Raw genomic sequence first — 18,780 nt, forward strand, 5'->3', positions numbered from 1 at the left:
TCTGTCACTGGTTATAGGTGCAGATGGGAATATCCGTCTCTCGGGTAACTGTTTAGGTGGTAACTCGGCAAGGAGCCTCGTTACTGCCTAAACAGTTACCCTCGAGGCCGGATATTCCCATCTGCACCTGCAACCAGTGAAAGAGTCTTATAATCTACTACTATAAGTGTGTTTGATCAATTTTATTGAATTTTGACAATTTTAATTTTTGATTACCACAGCTTAGTTTTGCAACATATGGGGTTAAAAACTAGGTCACCAGGTCAAATCAAAGGAAAAGCTTGTTAACACTCTAGAGGTCACAATTTTGGCCCAATCTTAATGAAACTTAGTCAGAATGTAACCCTTAGTAAAATCTTGGACGAGTTTGATATTGGGTCATCTAGGGTTGAAAACTAGGTCGCCAGGTCAAATCAAGGTAAAGCTTGTCAACACTCTAGAGGTCACAATTTTGCCCAATCTTAATGAAACATGGTCAGAATGTTACCCTCAATAAAGTCTTGGCCGAGTTTGATATTGGGTCATCTGGGGTTAAAAACTAGGTCACCAGGTCAAATCAAAGGAAAGCTTGTTAACACTGTAGAGGCCACATTCATGACTGTATCTTCTTGAAACTTGGTCAGAATGTTAACCTTGATGATCTCAAGGTTCAGTTTGAATCTGGGTCATATAGAATCAAAAACTAGGTCACCAGGTCAAATCAAAGGAAAAGCTAGTTTACACTGTAGAGGCCACATTTATGACCATATCTTAATGAAACTTGGTCAGAATGTTAGTCTTTAGGCTGTATAGGTCAAGTTTGAATCTTGATCAGGTGGGTTCAAAAACTAGGTCACTAGGTCAAATCAAAGAAAAGCTTGTAAACACTCTAGAGGCCACATGTATGACTGTATCTTCATGAAACTTAGTCAGAATGTTAACCTTGATAATTTTTAGGTCAAGTTCAAACCTGGGTCATGTAGGGTCAAAAACTAGGTCACCGAGTCAAATCAAAGGTAAAGCTTGTTAACACTGTAGAGGCCACATTTATGACTGTATCTTTATGAAACTTGGTCAAAATGGTAATCTTGATATTCTCCAGGTCCAGTTTGAATCTGGGTCACGTAGGATCAAAAACTAGGTTACCAGGTCAGATCAAAGGAAAAGTTAGTTTACACTGTAGAGGCCACATTTATGACAATATCTTAATGAAACTAGTCAGAATGTTAATCTTGATGATCTGTAGGTCAAATTCAAATCTGGGTCAGGTGGGGTCAAAAACTAGGTCACTAGGGCAAATCGAAGGAAAAGCTTGTTAACACTGTAGAGGCCACATTTATGACTGTATCTTCATGAAACTTGGTCAGAATGGTAATCTTGATGATTTCAAGGTCCAGTTTGAATCTGGGTCATGTCAGGTGAAAAAATAGGTCACTAGGTCAAATTAAAAGAAAAGCTAGTTTATGTGTATTTAGAGGCCACATTTATACCATATCTTCATGAAACTTGGTCAGAATGTTAATCTTGATGGTCTTTAGGTCAATAGGTCAGGTGAGCAATACAGGACCTTCATGGCCCTCTTGTTTATTTGCCAAATTTTCTTATTATATTTCTATGTTTTGAAAAATCTGACAGGGTTTAAACAAATCCTGCATTGTACAAGTTGTCTTGATCTTAATATGCAGAAGTACCATAATTGTATTACTCATAACTTTAAAAGGGAGGTGTTCTTAAAATTTTAGATTTAAAGTGTATGTGTACTTTTTTGACCTACAAAAACATCATACAGTTGTTTAGCTTCTTTGGTTTTATTGTTAGCTCACCTGGGCCAAAGGCTCATGGTGAGCTATTATGACCGCTCAATGTGGGTCTTGCGTCGTGTGTCGGTCAACATTTTTAGCTCACCAGAGCACTAAGTGCTCAAGGTGAGCTATTGTGGCTGGTCATTGTCCTGCGACGTGCATCGTCCGTCAACATTTGCCTTGTGAACACTCTAGAGACCACATTTTTGAACCAATCTTTATGAAACTTGGTCAGAATGTTTGTCTTGATGATCTCTAGGTCAGGTTCGAAATTGGGTCATGTGGGTTCAGAAACTTTGTCAGTAGGTCAAATCATAGGAAAAGCTTGTGAACACTCTAGAGACCACATTTGTGACCCAATCTTTATGAAACATAGTCAGACTGTTAGTCCTGATGATCTGTAGGTCAGGTTTGATACTAGGTGATGTGGGGTCAAAAACTAGGTCAGTAAGTCAGATCAGAGGAAAAGCTTGTGAACACTCTAGAGACCACATTTTTGACCCAATCAAACTTGGTCAAAATGTTTGTCTTGATGATCTCTAGGTCAAGTTCGAAACCCGGTCATGTGGGGTCAAAAACTAGGTCAGTAGATCTGACCCAATCTTTATGAAACATGGTCAGAATGTTAGTCTTGATGATCTCTAGGTCAGGTTTGAAACTGGGTCATGTGGGGTCAGAAACTAGGTCACCTGGTCAAATCAAAAGAAAAGCTTGTGAACACTTTAGAGGCCACATTTGTGACTCAATTTTTATGAAACTGGGTCAGAATGTTTGTCTTTATCATTTCTAGGTCAAGTGTGAATCAGGGTCATGTGGGGTCAAAAACTACGTCACTAGGCAAGATCAAAGGAAATTCTTTTCAACACTCTAGAGACCACAATTTAAGTTTGAAACTCGTGGGAATTAGTCAGAATGTTTGTTTTGATAATCTATAGGTCAAGTTTGAATCTGGGTCATATGGAGTCAAAAACTAGGTCAGCGGTCAAATCAAAGGAAAAGCTTGTGAACACTCTAAGAGGCCACAGTTGTAAACAAATCTTTACGAAATTTAGTCAGAATGTTTTTCTCGATGATCTTTAGGTCAAGTTCAACTCTTGGTCATGTGGGGTAAAAAACTAGGTCAGTAGGCCAGATCAACTCTGGTGAGCTATGTATAGGGCCATCTTGTCTAAAAAAATCTTCTTCTTGAAAACCACTGGGCAGAATTACACCAAACTTCACAGGAATGATCCTTGGATGGCCCCCTTTCAAAACTGTTCAAAGAATTGAATTCCATGCAACTCTGGTTGCCATGGCAACCGAAAGGAAAAACTTTAAAAATCTTCTTGTCCAAAACCACAGGGCCTAGGTCTTTGATATCTGGTGTGTAGCATCATCTAGTGGTCCTCTACCAAAATTGTTCAAATTATCCCCCTAGGGTCAAATATGGTCCCGCCCCGGGGGGTCACATGGTTTATATAGACTTATATAGGGAAAACTTCTTGTACAAAACCACAGGGCCTAGGGCTTTGATATTTGGTATGTAGCATCATCTAGTGGTCCTCTATCGAAATTGTTCAAATTATCCCCCTAGAGTCAAATATGGCCCCGCCGCTGGGGTCCCAAGTTTTACATAGACTTAATATGAAAAAAAAGTTTAAAAATCTTCTTGTCTGAAACCACAACACTTAGACCTTTGATATTTAGTTTGTAGCATTGTCTTATGGTCCTCAACCTAAACTGTTCAAATTGTACCCCTGGGGTGAAAAGAGGCCCTGCCCTGGGGGTCCTAAGTTTTATATAGACTTATATAGGGAAAAACTTTAAAACTCTTCTTGTCTGAAACCATATGACCTATGCTTTTGATATTTGGCATGATGCATTGTCCAGTAGTCCTCTACCAAAATTGTTCAGATTATGCCCCTGAGGTTAAAAGAGGCCCCGCCCTGGGGTCACTTAGTTAGTATGTGAGTTATATAGGAAAAAATACTTTAAAAAATCATTTGATCCTATTTCCAAGACTGTTTAATTATAATTACCTGATGACACCAAATAATATCACTTGACTGTGACCTTGACCTACTGACCTACTTTCTTGCTTTTTAAGATACAGTCCTGAAATTTTGATGGCATGTACAGTTTTGCACACCATTCGTAAAACTGAATTTCATTGACCATGAATGTGACCTACTGACTTTCTTAATATTTTATCATCCGTTTGATCTTTGAAACATGTAGCTCTTATTACTCAGGTGAGCGATCCAGGGTCATTATGACCCTCTTGTTGTATGTAAGCTGGTTATGTCAGTACCCACTAATGGGAATGGATTGAAACTTCACACCCAATGTTCACTGTCATGATCTTACATGTAATGCACAGGTTACATAACTCTACTTTGCATTTTTAGCTCACCTCAACACAAAGTGCTCAAAGGTTATCCGTCGTCAACAATTTGACTGTTAACACTCTAGAGGTCACATTTTTGCCTAATCTTAATGAAACTTGATCAGAATGTTACCCTCAATAAAATCTTGGTTGAGTTCGATATTGGGTCATCTGGGGTCAAAAACTAGGTCACCAGGTCAGATCAAAGGAAAAGCTTGTTAACACTCTAGAGGTCACATTTTTGCCTAATCTTAATGAAACTTGGTCAGAATGTTACCCTCAATAAAATCTTGGTTGAGTTTGATATTGGGTCATCTGGGGTCAAAAACTAGGTCACCAGGTCAGATCAAAGGAAAAGCTTGTTAACACTATAGAGGTCACAATTTTGGCCAATTCTTAATGAAACTTGGTCAGAATGTTACACTCAATAAAATCTTGGATGAGTGCAATATTGGGTCATCTGGGGTCAAATAACTAGGACACCAGGTCAGATCAAAGGAAAAGCTTGTTAACACTCTAGAGGTCACAATTTTGGCCAATTCTTAATGAAACTTGGTCAGAATGTTACACTCAATAAAATCTTGGATGAGTGCAATTTTGGGTCATCTGGGGTAAAAAAACTAGGTCATCAGGTCAAATCGAAGGAAAAGCTTGTTAACACTCTAGAGGTCACAATTTTGACCCAATCTTAATGAAACTTGATCAGAGTGTTATCCTCAATAAAACCTTGGACAAGTTTGATATTGGGTCATCTGGGGTCAAAAACCAGGTCACCAGGTCAAATCAAAGGAAAAGCTTGTTAACACTGTAGAGGCTGCATTTATGACTGTATTTTCATGAAACTTAGTCAGAATGTTAAACTTGATGATCTTTATGTCAAGTTTGAATCTTAGTCATGTCAGATCAAAAATTAGGTCACTGGGTCAAATCAAAGAAAAAGCTAGTTAACACTTTAGAGGCAACATTTATGACCATATCTTAATGAAACTTGGTCAGAATGTTAATCTTGATGATCTTTAGGTCAAGTTTGAATCTGGATCAGGTAGGGTCAAAAACTAGGTCACTAGGGCAAATCAAAGTAAGAGCTATTAACAATCTAGAGGCCACATTTATGACTGTATCTTCATGAAACTTAGAATGTTAAACTTGATGATCTTTAGGTCAAGTTCGAATCGGGTTGTGTTGGGTCAGAAAGTAGGTCACTGGGTCAGATCGAAGGAATAGCTAGTTAACACTTTAGAGGCCACATTTATGACCATATCTTAATGAAACTTGGTCAGTATGTTAATCTTGATGATCTTTAGGTCAGTAGGTAAGGTGAGCAATACAGCGCCTTCATGGCCCTTTTGTTACCAAATTATGTCCCATTTTTGGTTAAGTTCTTGTATGTAAGCTTGTATCTCAGTACACACTAATGGGAATGGATTGAAACTTCACACAATTGTCCAATGTCTTGAACTGATATGCATTTTACTGGTTTCATAACCCTTTTTTGCAATTTTAGAGAAAAAAAATCCCTATTTTGAACTTTTACTTTCATTCAACTGACAAGGCTGTTGAATAGTCGAGCATTGCTGTTCTCCAACAGCTCTTGTTTTTGTTTTTGTTAGCTCACCTGTCACATAGTGACAAGGTGAGCTTTTGTGATCACCCTTCGTCCGTCGTCCCTCCGTGCGTGTGTCCGTCCGCCAACAATTTTTTGTCTGCACGATAGTGGTTTCATTTATGATTTTATTTTAACCAAACTTGCACACAACTTGTATCACCATAAGATCTCGGTTCCTTTCTTGAAATGGCCAGATCCCATTATGGGTTCCAGAGTTATGGCCCCTGAAAGGGCCAAAATTAGCTATTTTGACCTTGTCTGCACAATAGCAGTTTTATTTATGATTTGATTTTTACCAAACTTGCACACAACTTGTATCACCATAAGATCTTGGTTCCTTTCTGGAACTGGCAAGATTTCTTTATGGGTTCCAGAGTTATGTCCCCTGAAGGGGTCAAAATTAGCTATTTTTAGCTTGTCTGCACAATAGCAGCTTCATTTATGATTTGATTTTAACCAAACTTGCAAAAAACTTGTGTCACCATAACATCTTGGTTCCTTTCTTGAACCGGCCAGATCCCTTAATGGGTTCCAGAGTTATGGCCCCTGATAGGGCCGGAATTAGCTATTTTGACCTTGTTTGCACAATAGCAGCTTCATTTATGATTTAAATTTAATCAAACTTGCACAAAACTTGTGTCACCATAAGATCTCAGTTCCTTTCTTGAACCGTTCTGATCCCTTAATGGGTTCCAGAGTTATGGCCCCTGAAAGGGCCAAAATTGGCTATTTTGACCTTGTTTGCACAATAGCAGCTTCATTTATGATTTGATTTTAACCAGACTTGCACACAACTTCTATCACCACAAGATCTTGGTTCTTTTCTTGAACTGGCCAGATTCCATCATGGGTTCCAGAGTTATGGCCCCTTAAAGGTCCATAATTGGCTATTTTGGCTTTTGCAGCCATATAGAGACTTCATTTATGGGTGTTTTTGATACAAATTTCCAAAATATCTTCAACAACAATAAATCTTGGATTCCATGACAAATCAGGTCCCATCATAGGTTCCAGAGTTATTTTATATCTAATTACCTCCCCTGATTGTAATATATATGGATTTATATCAGTAAGTACTTACAGGACTTATTTGAAATTTCATTATTGTTATTAGTTGGACTGAGACAATCAGGGTAGATAACTATATACTTATGTCAAATTACCTCCCTTTATTTCAAATTAAAATGGGTATATCTCCGTAACTAATGAAGATACTGATCTGAAATTTCATTTATGTTAACAGATTTATTTGGCAAATCCTTCTTTTGTTCACTTATAATATTTTTTTTTTTTAATTACTTCACATTTGCGTTACTATAAATAGCTTATTATGTCTCCCCCCAGGAGACATATTGTTTTTGCCCTGTCCGTCCGTCCGTACGTCACACTTCATTTCCGAGCAATAACTGGAGAACCATTTGACCTAGAACCTTCAAACTTCATAGGGTTCTAGGGCTGCTGGAGTAGACGACCCCTATTGTTTTTGGGGTCACTCCGTCGAAGGTCAAGGTCACAGGGGCCTAATCATTGAAAACCATTTCCGATCAATAACTAGAGAACCACTTGACCCAGAATGTTGAAACTTCATAGGATGATTGGCCATGAAGAGTAGATGACCCCTATTGATTTTGGGGTCACTCCGTCAAAGGTCAAGGTCACAGGGGCCTAATCATTGAAAACCATTTCCGATCAATAGCTAGAGAACCACTTGACCCAGAATGTTGAAACTTCATAGGATGATTGGTCATAAAGAGTAGATGACCCCTATTGATTTTGGGGTCTCTCCATCAAAGGTCAAGGTCACAGGGGCCTGAACATGGAAAACCATTTCCGATCAATAACTAGAGAACCACTTGACCCAGAATGTTGAAACTTCATAGGATGATTGTACATGCAAAGTAGGTGACCCCTATCGATTTTGGGGTCACTCCATTAAAGGTCAAGGTCACAGGGGCCTGACCATTGAAAACCATTTCCGGTCAGTAACTTGAGAACCACTTGACCCAGAATGTTGAAACTTAATAGGACGATTGGTCATGCAGAGTAGATGATCCCTAACGATGATGGGGTCACTCTTTGAAAGGTCAAGGTCACAGGGGCCTGAACATTGAAAACCATTTCCGGTCAGTAACTTGAGAACGACTTGACCCAGAATGATGAAACTTCATAGGATGATTGGTCATGCAGAGTAGATGACCCCGAACGATTTTGGGGTCACTCTGTTAAAGGTCAAGGCCACAGAGGCGTGAACATGGAAAACCATTTCCAATCAGTAACTTGAAAACCTCTCGACCCAGAATGTTGAAGCTTCATAGGATGATTGTTCATGCAGAGTAAATGACCCCTATTGTTTTTGGGGTCACTCCGTTAAAGGTCAAGGTCACAGGGGCCTGAACATTGATAACCAGTTCCGATCAATAACTTGAGAACCACTTGACCCAGAATGTTGAAACTTCATAGGATGATTGAACATGCAGAGTAGATGACCCCTATTGATTTTGGGGTCAGTCTATTAAAGGTCAAGGTCACAGTGGCCTGTTCATGTAAAATCATGTTTTGGAAATAACTTGAGAACCACTTGACCTAGAATGTTGAAACTTAATAGGATGATTGGACATGCAGAGTAGATGACCCCTATTTATTTTGAGGTCACTTGATCAAAGGTCAAGGTCACAGGAGCCTGAACAGTGACTTGAGAACCACTAGGCCAAGAGTGTTGAAATTTAGCGGGATGACTGGACATGCCAAGTAGATAATCCCTATTGCAGCCAACCATCAGTGTCTCTTTGACTTTCGCTCCTGACCCCTATTGACTTCTTGCCTATAGGACTTTGCATTGGGGGAGACATGCTCTTTTTTACAAAAGCATTTTCTAGTTTTTTGTAACTTTTTTATTATTGGCCGTAGGGAAAAACCAAGACCACTTTTCTGTGATACAACATGGATGGTACCTCCAATTTTTAGGTATATTTTGACATATATCTTGTAAGAATTTTTTTTCGTTTTGGTTAAATTTCTTCCCTTTGTTGTTCCTGTCCTTTGGACTTTGATATTTTACTGAGGACCTTCTTGTCCTCAAGTGCACTGATAACAGGTGAGCGATATAGGGCCATCATAGCCCTCTTGTTTTTTGTTTTTTTCAGGTAACATATTTGAATGGTGATAACCAGAATTATTTGATATCATATAAAGGCTCTTGTTTAATACCATCATTAAGCAGGTAAGTTTATTGAAGATGATAAATCCTAATTTACTGACATTTGAACCAGTACAAATTTGTAGTACAATCGGTGTGTGTAGGTGTGTATACAAAGCAGCATCAAAGCTAATCTTATTTGGGTTATTGGACTTGTTTGTATTGCTTATGCTTTGCCATAATTGTTTTGATATATTTTGGATTGATAGGTATGTATAAATTCTCTCTAGTTCTTATAATAATTTATGAAGCTAACTTGTATCCTCACAGATCTTATGTATGTGAAAGTCAGCAGTATCTGTTCTGAATTCAATTATATCCCTTGATGCCCACTATCTCTATAAAATCGCTGTATACTCGAAATCCAGGTAACTTTCAGAGAGAGAATATAGACCTTTTTTGTCCTAATAATTTAAAAAGACTAAAATTTTAGTGCTGAATTGTGAGACATGATTTTTTAGCTCACCTATCACATAGTGACAGGGTGAGCTTTTGTGATCATCCATAGTCTGTCCGTCCACAATTTCTTGTCATGTGTCATGTGGGGTCAAAAATTAGGTCACTGGGTCAAAATCAGAGGAAAAGCTTGTTAACACTCTAGAGGCCACATTTATGACTGTATCTTCATAAAATTTATTGTAAGTGTATTAATATTAGTGGAGTACTAATTTTCGCGCTATTAGCGGGATCGGGCGTGCGCTAATACATGTCTAGCGCTAATATTAGACTGAAAAGAAAGGCTTTCCTAATTAAAAAGGAACATTTATCGTATTGAAAATACTGTAATTACAATGCAACAGAACAGAGCGAAATACATATTTATTGTGTAAATATGACAATAACTGCATTCCTAACTAATATTCTGCAGAAAGTTTTGAATAAGATATTTAAACCTGTTCGAACATTAGTGCAAAAGTCATCTATTTTTATGCCCCCCTTCGAAGAAGGAGGGGTATATTGTTTTGCAGATGTCAGTCGGTCTGTATGTCCGTCAGTCGGTCGGTCTTTATGTAGACCAATCCGTTTCCAGATGATCACTCAAGAACGCTTGGCCCTAGAATCATGAAAGTTGACAGGGAGGTTGGTCATCACCAGCAGATGACCCCTATTGATTTTGAGATCAGTATGTCAAAGGTCAAGGTCACAGTAACCCTGATTAGTAAAACGGTTTCCAGATGATAACTCAAGAATGCTTGGGCCTAAGATCATGAAAGTTGATAGGGAGGTTGTTCATCACCAGTAGATGACCCCTATTAATTTTGAGGTCAGTATGTCAAAGGTCAAGGTCACAATGACCCTGAACAGTAAAACTGTTTCTGGATGATAACTCAAGAATGCTTGGGCCTAGGATCATGAATATTGATAGGGAGCTTGGTCATGACCAGCAGATGACCCCTATTGATTTTGAGGTCAGTGTATCAAAGGTCAAGGTCACAGTGACCAGGAACAATAAAATGGTTTCTAGGCAGTAACTCAAGAACGCTTAGGCCTATTATCAAGAAAATTGATAGTGAGGTTGATTCATGACCAGTAGATGACCCCAATTGATTTTGAGGTCATTAGGTCAAGGGTCAAGGTCACATTTGCCAGGAACAGTTAAAAGGTTTCTGATTTTCTTGTCCAAAACAACAGGGCCTAGGGCTTTGATATTTGGTATGTAGCAAAATCTAGTGGTCCTCTACCAAGATTGTTCAGATTATTTCCCCGGGGTCAAATATGGCCCCACCCTGGCCCAGGAGTCACACTGTGTATATAGACTTATATAGGAAAAAAACTTTGAAAAACCTCTTGTCCAAAACCACAGGTCCTAGGACTTTGATATTTTGTATATGACATCATCTAATGGTCCTCTTCTAATTTTGTCCAAATTATTCCCCTAGGGTTAAATATGGCCCTGCCCTGGGGGTCACATGGTTTACATAGACTTATATAGGGAAAAACTTTGAAAATCTTCTTGTCCAAACCACAAAGACTAGGGCATTGATATTTGTAATATAGTATCATGTAGTGGTTCTCTACCAAGTTTGTTAAAATTATCCGTCTAGGGTCAAATATGGCCCCACCTCTGGGGGAGGGGAGGGGGGGGGGGGGGGGGTCACATGGGAAAAACTTAGAATCTTCATGTCTACAAGCTACATCATTAAAATTTGGATCACATGTATTGTTTTAAGTGGCAAGATGAACATTGACGTGACTTGACCTTGATCTTGACCTAGTGACCTACTTTCACATTTCTTTAACTACAGCCTTCAATTTGGACCACATGCATAGTTAATTTGGACCACATGCATAGTTGTGTGTTCCGAAATAAAATTTGACCTTGATTTTGACCTTGTGACCTACTTTCACATTTTTCAAGCTACAGCCTTCAAATTTGGACCTCATGCATAGCTTTGTGCACCGAAACAAACTTTGACCTTGTTATTGACCTAGTGACCTACTTCTACATTTTTTGAAGGTACAGGCTTCAGATTTGGACCACATGCATAGTTTTGTTTTTTGAAATAAATTTTGACCTTGATTTTGACCTTGTGACCTACTTTCACATTTCTCAAGCTACAGCCTTCAAATTTGGACCATATGCATAGCTTTGTATACCAAAATGAACTTTGATCTTGAGATTGACCTACTTTGACATTTCTGAAGCCAAATTTGGACTGCTTGCATATTTTTGTGTTCTGAACTGAAATTTGACATTGATTTTTACCTAGTATCTATTTTCACATTTCTCAAGCTACAGCCTCCAAATTTGAAGCACATGCATAGTTCTGTCTATCGAAATGAACTTTGACCTTCAAAATGATCTAGTGATCTACTTTCACATTTCTCAAGCCACAGTTTTTAAATTTGGACCACATGCACAGTGTTTTGTACCGAAAGGAAATTTAACCTTGATTTTGATCTTGAGCTAGTCTTAAAATTTGGAACATTAAAAAATTGCTCAGTGGTCAGAAACCAAGATCACTCTGTGATCTCTTGTTAGGTTAATAGGTTAAAGGTCAAGGTCAGATTAGACCAGAACAGTAAAACTTATGTTTACAGTGAGTTTATAATTTCTGTTCCTTGTGCAATTAATGAATGCATCAAGGGGGGCATTTCGTGTTCGACGAGCTCTTGTTGTAAATTAAGTTGCATTTTTTGATCTTCGCCATTGTCCGTAAACATCGTACATTGTATAACACCTTTGGTATAGATCGCCAGTTTGTCTGGTCGCGTTAATTACAAATGGTGCCACAACATTTTACTGCTTTGAAAACCAAATGTGAATTTGAAAACAAACAGTTATCACCATTCTGCACTGTAACATGTACAAATTTATAGTACCGTAAAAACTCTAATATATTACGCTAGCATGTATATTACGCACCCCAGATCTTGTATCAAAATCTTGGGAAAAATGCTTACTTTGAAATATATTACGCACCGAAAAATCAGTCAGAAAATGTTGTTTACAAAGTCAAAATCGGTCATTAGCGGCATGCGTAAAAACGAATTCTCGTGAAAATCGCAATTGCTGCATAATCGGTCACAGACAACAGTGACAATATCTGACAGACAAATTCTTTCTAAAGTATTTGAGAACTTTCTCAAGCTGTCAACATCTAAGTACACTTTAACAGACGTGCGAACAAACATCTCATACTTATGGGCACATCAAACGAGAAAATCGCGGCTAATTAGCATGTTTGTTTAACAATGTACGAGCCGCTGTATTGATCGGTAATAATTTGCTGGAAATAAAGAAGTAACAAACAATCTGTTTTAATTGCAATTTATTTGAGCATCCTTGAAAGATAATGATTTTAATGATCGAACACATACAACCTGGAACCGCAAAATTTTGTATTTTGCCTAATTATTAAACTGACACTTTATTCGGTGCTCTGGATATGTACGATACTTATTAATTAAATTTACAAATACAAACAATTTAAACTCACAAATAAAATCAACTTTACCATATATCATCAGAGGTTCTGTTCCGTACGTGTTTTTAGACCCAAACAATAAAACGCTCTTCAAGAGGAGGTTAAAAAAGCACGGCCCAAAATGTAAACACATGACAGTTGACAAAATTGTCCGAATTTCGCCGATATTTTCGGGTTTTCAAGCTGGGAAAAAATGTTTGAAGCTCTACCTTGGTATATATTACGCACCCCTTTGAGAAAATGAAAAAAATCTTAAAAACTGCGTTAATATTCGAGTTTTTACGGTATACAGAGTTCAACATTTTATTTAAGTCTCATCTTTGTGTACATTCATATAATACATACATATAAGATTTATATTAACACTGCACCACAAAGTCAATCTGTACAGATCTGCAAGAGACTTTAATATACAGTTGTTATAAAAACAACCACATTTTTTAGTAGTCTAAAACACGTAATTATTATCTTACATTTTGCAATTAATCTAAAAGATCTATTTGTTATAAAAATTCAGATTTACGCTGATCTAAATGATATGCATGTTTATTTGTGTGCATGCAATAAAAGATATTTATATTGGTATTTCAGATACCGCCAGTTGGTTATTTTAGCACTGCTGATACTGCGCTAATACAAGTATGCGCTAATAAGTCAAAACTACTCAATTTAAGGTGTTTGCGCTAAAATTTAGCTGCGCTAATATAAGTACACTTACAGTTGTCAGAATGTTAATCTTGATGATCTTTAGGTCAAGTTCGAATCTGAGTCATATGGGGTCAAACACTAGGTCATCAGGTCAAAACAAAGGAAAAGTTGGTTAACACTTTAGAGGCCACATTTGTGACCATATCTTAATGAAACTACCTTGATGATCTTTAGGTCAATAGGTCAGGTGAGCGATACAGGGCCTTCATGGCCCTCTTGTTTACAAAAGCATCTTCTAGTTTATAATTTGATTTTTACCAAACTTGCACACAACTTGTATCACCATATAATCTCGGTTCCTTTGTTGAACTGGCCAGATTCTATTATGGATTCCAGAGTTATGGCCCCTGAAAGGGCCAGAATTAGCTATTTTGACCTTGTCTGCATAATAGCATTTATTATAAAAATGTGAAATTGTGTACCCATACCTGGTCGCCACCTAGGATGGTCATGACCAGCAGATGATCCCTATTGATTTAGAGGTCAGTCAGTCAAAGGTCAAGGTCACAGTTACCTGGAACAGTTAAACAGTTTCCGGATGATAACTCAAGAACGCTTAGGCCTAGGGTCATGAAAATTGATAGGGAGGTTGGTCATGACCAGCAGATGACCCCTATTGAAGACCCCTTATGAAGCCAGTAGGTCAAAGGTCAAGGTCACAGTGACAAGTTAAATTGTTTCCGGGTGATAACTCAAGAACGCTTTAGCCTAGGATCATGAAAGATGATAGGGAGGTTGGTCATGACCAGCAGATGACCCCTAATGATTTTGCGGTCAGTAGGTCAAAGGTCAAGGTCTCAGTGACCTGGAAATGTTAAACCGTTTCCAGATAATAACTTGAGAATGCTTGGGCCTAGGATCATAATACTTGATAGGGAGCATCAGTAGGTCATCCCTATTAATTATGAGGTCAGTAGGTTAAATGTCATGGTCAAAGTGATTCAGAACAGTTAAACCATTTCATTACAATAACTAGAGAACCCTTGGGCTTAGAATCGGGAAACTTAATAGGGAGGTTGGGGACCTCCAGGGCCCAGTTGTTAAGGTCAGTGACTTCAGATCACATGCCCCTTCTGGATGTTGGTTGGAGCCTCACTCAGGGCTTTGAATTCTTCATGTGAGGAAGCTATCCAGCTGGCTTAAGGAAGGTTCGTGGTTCTACCCAGGTGCCCGCTCGTGATGAAATAATTCAAGGAGGGGCACCAGTGGTCTTCCTCCACCATCAAAGCTGGAATGTCACCATATGACCTATAATTGTGCTGGTGCGACGTTAAACCCAACAAAATAAATAAGATAAATAATAGGGAGGTTGATTATGATCAGCAGGTGACCAGAATGGATTTTGAGGTCAGTAGGTCAAAAGTCAAGGTCACACTGGCCTAGAAAAGTAGAGCTTCTGTGTTCAGTGACCAAATAATTTCTGTTCCTTGTGCAATTACTGAATGCAGCATGTCTTGAAGCATGAATATACATGCATATTTCATATGTGAACCCTCCAGACAAAGACCACCTGTGAACAAAGACCACTTTTGTTCTTTCTAATGACCAGTCTTTTTTATTCACAAGTATCTTAAATTTTGAATGGTAAATTGTAATAAAAGTTCATACTGTGAAATCATATTTATTCGCTTAGGACGATTTTTCACGTATTTCGCGCTAGGACCGATGCGCGAATTAAAGACCGTGCTGTTATTAATTTTTAATCTTATTTTTTCATTTCTAAACTTGAAACGCGCGAATTAAAGCCTGTGCGAAACAGTCCTTTTTCACATTTGCACGAAATTTCATGCCAGCGAATTTAAATGATTTCACAGTATTTGGGTGTCTAAATGGATGCTTAACAAGAAATCATCAAGTATGTTACCATTTCTAAACCTTACGTGGCAAGTATTTTAGTATGTATATTGAGGTTAAACTATAGATTTCAAGAAATGTGTTTTTATTTCAGAGCATTGCGGACATGTCAGTGCTGTTTATCAATATATCCTCTCAAGGAGAATGTGTCTACTGGAAAGGTGGATAAAGAATCATTTGGCTGGGTTGTATATAGTTGTATACTTGCAATACTACGGGTGCTGCTCAATCTAACACATGATAATGGTATGCTAATGTAATACTTCCCAAACACTTGATTGCTCTAGATTCTTATTATGTCTTCCCCCTCTGGGGGAGACATATTGTTTTTGCCCTGTCCGTCCGTCCGTCCGTACGTCACACTTCATTTCCGAGCAATATCTGGAGAACCATTTGACCTAGAACTTCAAACTTCATAGGGTTGTAGGGATGCTGGAGTAAACGACCCCTATTGTTTTTGGGGTCACTCCGTCAACATTGAAACATTGAAGCCTGAACATTGAAAACCATTTCCGATCAATAACTAGAGAACCACTTGACCCACAATGTTGAAACTTCATAGGATGATTGGTCATGTAGAGTAGATGATCCCTATTTTTTGGGGGTCACTCCGTCAACTGATTTTCATGTAATTTGGTCAGAATGATAACCTTGATAAAATCTAGGCCGAGTTCGAAAATGGGTCATATGGGGTCAAAAACTAGGTCACTAGGTCAAATCAAAGAAAAACCTTGTGTATGCGATAGAGGCTGTATTTTTCAATTGATCTTCATGAATTTTGGTCAGAATGATTATATTGATGAAATCTAGGCCGAGTTCGAAAATGGGTCATCTGGGGTCAAAAATTAGGTCACTAGGTCAAATCAAAGAAAAATCTTGTTTATGCGATAGAGGCTGTGTTTTTAGCTCACCTGAGCAATGCTCAGGTGAGATCACTCGATGTCCGGCGTCTGTCTGTCGTCTGTCTGTCCGTCAACATTTAGCTTGTGTATGCGATAGAGGCCGTATTTTTCAACTGATCTTCATGAAAATTGGTCAGAATGATAACCTTGATGAAATCTAGGCCGAGTTCGAAAATGGGTCATCTGGGGTCAAAAACTAGTTCACTAGGTCAAATCAAAGAAAAACCTTGTGTATGCGATAGAGGCTGTATTTTTCAATTAATCTTCATGAATATTGGTCAGACTGATAACCTTGATGAAATCTAGGCCGAGTTCGAAAATGGGTCATCTGAGGTCAAAAACTAGGTCACTAGGTCAAATCAAAGAAAAACCTTGTGTATGCGTTAGAGGCTGTATTTTTCAATTGATCTTCATGAATATTGGTCAGAATGATTGCCTTGATGAAATCTAGGCCGAGTTCGAAAATGGGTCATCTCGGGTCAAAAGCTAGGTCACTAGGTCAAATCAAAGAAAAACCTTGTGTATGCGATAGAGGCGGTATTTTTCAATTAATCTTCATGAATATTGGTCAGAATGATAACCTTGATGAAATCTAAGCCGAGTTGGTAAATGGGTCATCTCGGGTCAAAAACTAGGTCACTAGGTCAAATCAAAGAAAAACCTTGTGTATGCAATAGAGGCTGTATTTTTCAATTATTCTTCATGAATATTGGTCAGAATGATAACCTTGATGAAATCTAGGCCGAGTTCGAAAATGGGTCATCTCGGAAAAACTAGGTCACAAGGTCAAATCAAAGAAAAACCTTGTGTATGCACTAGAGGCTGTATTTTTCAATTGATCTTCATGAATATTGGTCAGAATGATTGCCTTGATGAAATCTAGGCCGAGTTCGAAAATGGGTCATCTCGGGTCAAAAACTAGGTCACCAGGCCAAATCAAAGAAAAACATTGTGTATGTGATAGAGGCGGTATTTTTCAATTGATCTTCATGAATTTTGGTCAGAATGATAACCTTGATGAAATCTAGGTCGAGTTCGAAAATGGGTCATCTCGGGTCAAAAACTAGGTCACTAGGTCAGATCAAGGAAAAACCTTGTGTATACGATAGAGGCTGTATTTTTCAATTAATCTTCATGAATTTTGGTCAGAATGATTGCCTGGATTAAATCTAGGTCAAATTGGAATATGGGTCATCTCGGATCAAAAAGTAGGTCACTAGGTCAAATCAAAAGAAAAGCTTGTATATGCGATAGAGGCTGTATTTTTCAATTGATCTTCCTGAAATTAAGTCAAAATGATTATCTTAATGAAATTTAGGCCGAGTTTGAAAATGGATCATTTTGGGTCAAAAATTAGGTCACTAGGTCAAATCAAAGAAAAACATTGTGTATGCAATAGAGGCTATATTTTCCAATTGATCTTCCTGAAATTAAGTCGGAATGATTTGCCTTGCTAAAATCTAGGTCAAATTTGAATATGGGTCATCTAGGGTCAAAAAGTAGGTCACTAGGTCAAATCAAAGAAAAACCTTGTGCATGCGATAGAGGCTGTAGTTTTCAATTGATCTTCATGAAATTTGGTCAGAATGATAGCCTTGATGAAATCTAGGTCAAGTTTGAATATGGGTCATCTGGGGTCAAAAACTAGGTCACTAGGTCAAATCAAAGAAAATACTTAATATACCCAAGATTTTTGCTCCAATTTTAATGATAATTGGTCAGAATATTTTTTTCATGAAATCACTAGGTCAAACATGTTTACACTGTTGTGTGTTATGGTGTGTTTCTCAGGTGAGCGACCTAGGGCCATCTTGGCTCTCTTGTTTCTTTGCAGATGTCGTTCAGTCGGTCAGTCAGTTGGTATGTAGACCAATCTGTTTCGGATGATAACTAAAGAATGCTTGGGCCTAGGATTATGAAAAGTTGTGAGGGAGGTTAATCATGACCAGCAGATGACCCCTATTGATTCTAAGATCAGGTCAAAGGTCAATGTCACAGTGATCCGGAACAGCTAAACAGTTTCCTTGGATCACTAAACTTGATAGGGAGGTTGATCAATCAATTTCCAATCAATAACTTAAGTACCACTTGACCCAGAAGATGACCCCTTGATTTTGATTTTGAGGTCAGTAGGTCAAAGGTAAAGGTCACATTACCCCAGAACAGTTAATCTGTCTCGGGATGATAACTTGAGAACGCTTGGGCCTTGGATCAAGAAATTTAATAGGCAGGTTGATCATGACAACGAAATGACCCTTATTGATTTTGAGGTCAGTAGGTCAAAGGTCAAGGTTGTTTACCCAAAATAGTAGAACTGTTGTGTACAGGGACAAAATAATTTCTGTTCCTTATGCAATTACTGAATGTATCAAGGGGGGCATTTTGTGTTCTACAAGCTCTTGTGGTCACATTTATGACTGTATCTTCATGACACTTGGT

The 18,780-nt window shown here is 38.2% G+C and overlaps 1 protein-coding gene across 2 annotated transcripts in view; it reads left to right on the plus strand.

The window, feature by feature from the left end:
* The window catches only part of LOC123562207 (wings apart-like protein homolog), a 143,704-nt gene that overhangs the window by 80,662 nt on the left and 44,262 nt on the right, over positions 1-18,780 (plus strand). For both annotated transcript variants that reach the window (XM_053536650.1, XM_053536651.1), the window contains exons 12-13: positions 8,896-8,972; positions 15,534-15,685. In XM_053536650.1, coding sequence (XP_053392625.1) covers positions 8,896-8,972; positions 15,534-15,685 — 229 coding nt within the window. The remainder of the gene's footprint in view (positions 1-8,895; positions 8,973-15,533; positions 15,686-18,780) is intronic.

Source organism: Mercenaria mercenaria, chromosome 2 (genome assembly GCF_021730395.1).
Source record: "Mercenaria mercenaria strain notata chromosome 2, MADL_Memer_1, whole genome shotgun sequence".
Lineage (NCBI taxonomy): Eukaryota > Metazoa > Mollusca > Bivalvia > Venerida > Veneridae > Mercenaria > Mercenaria mercenaria.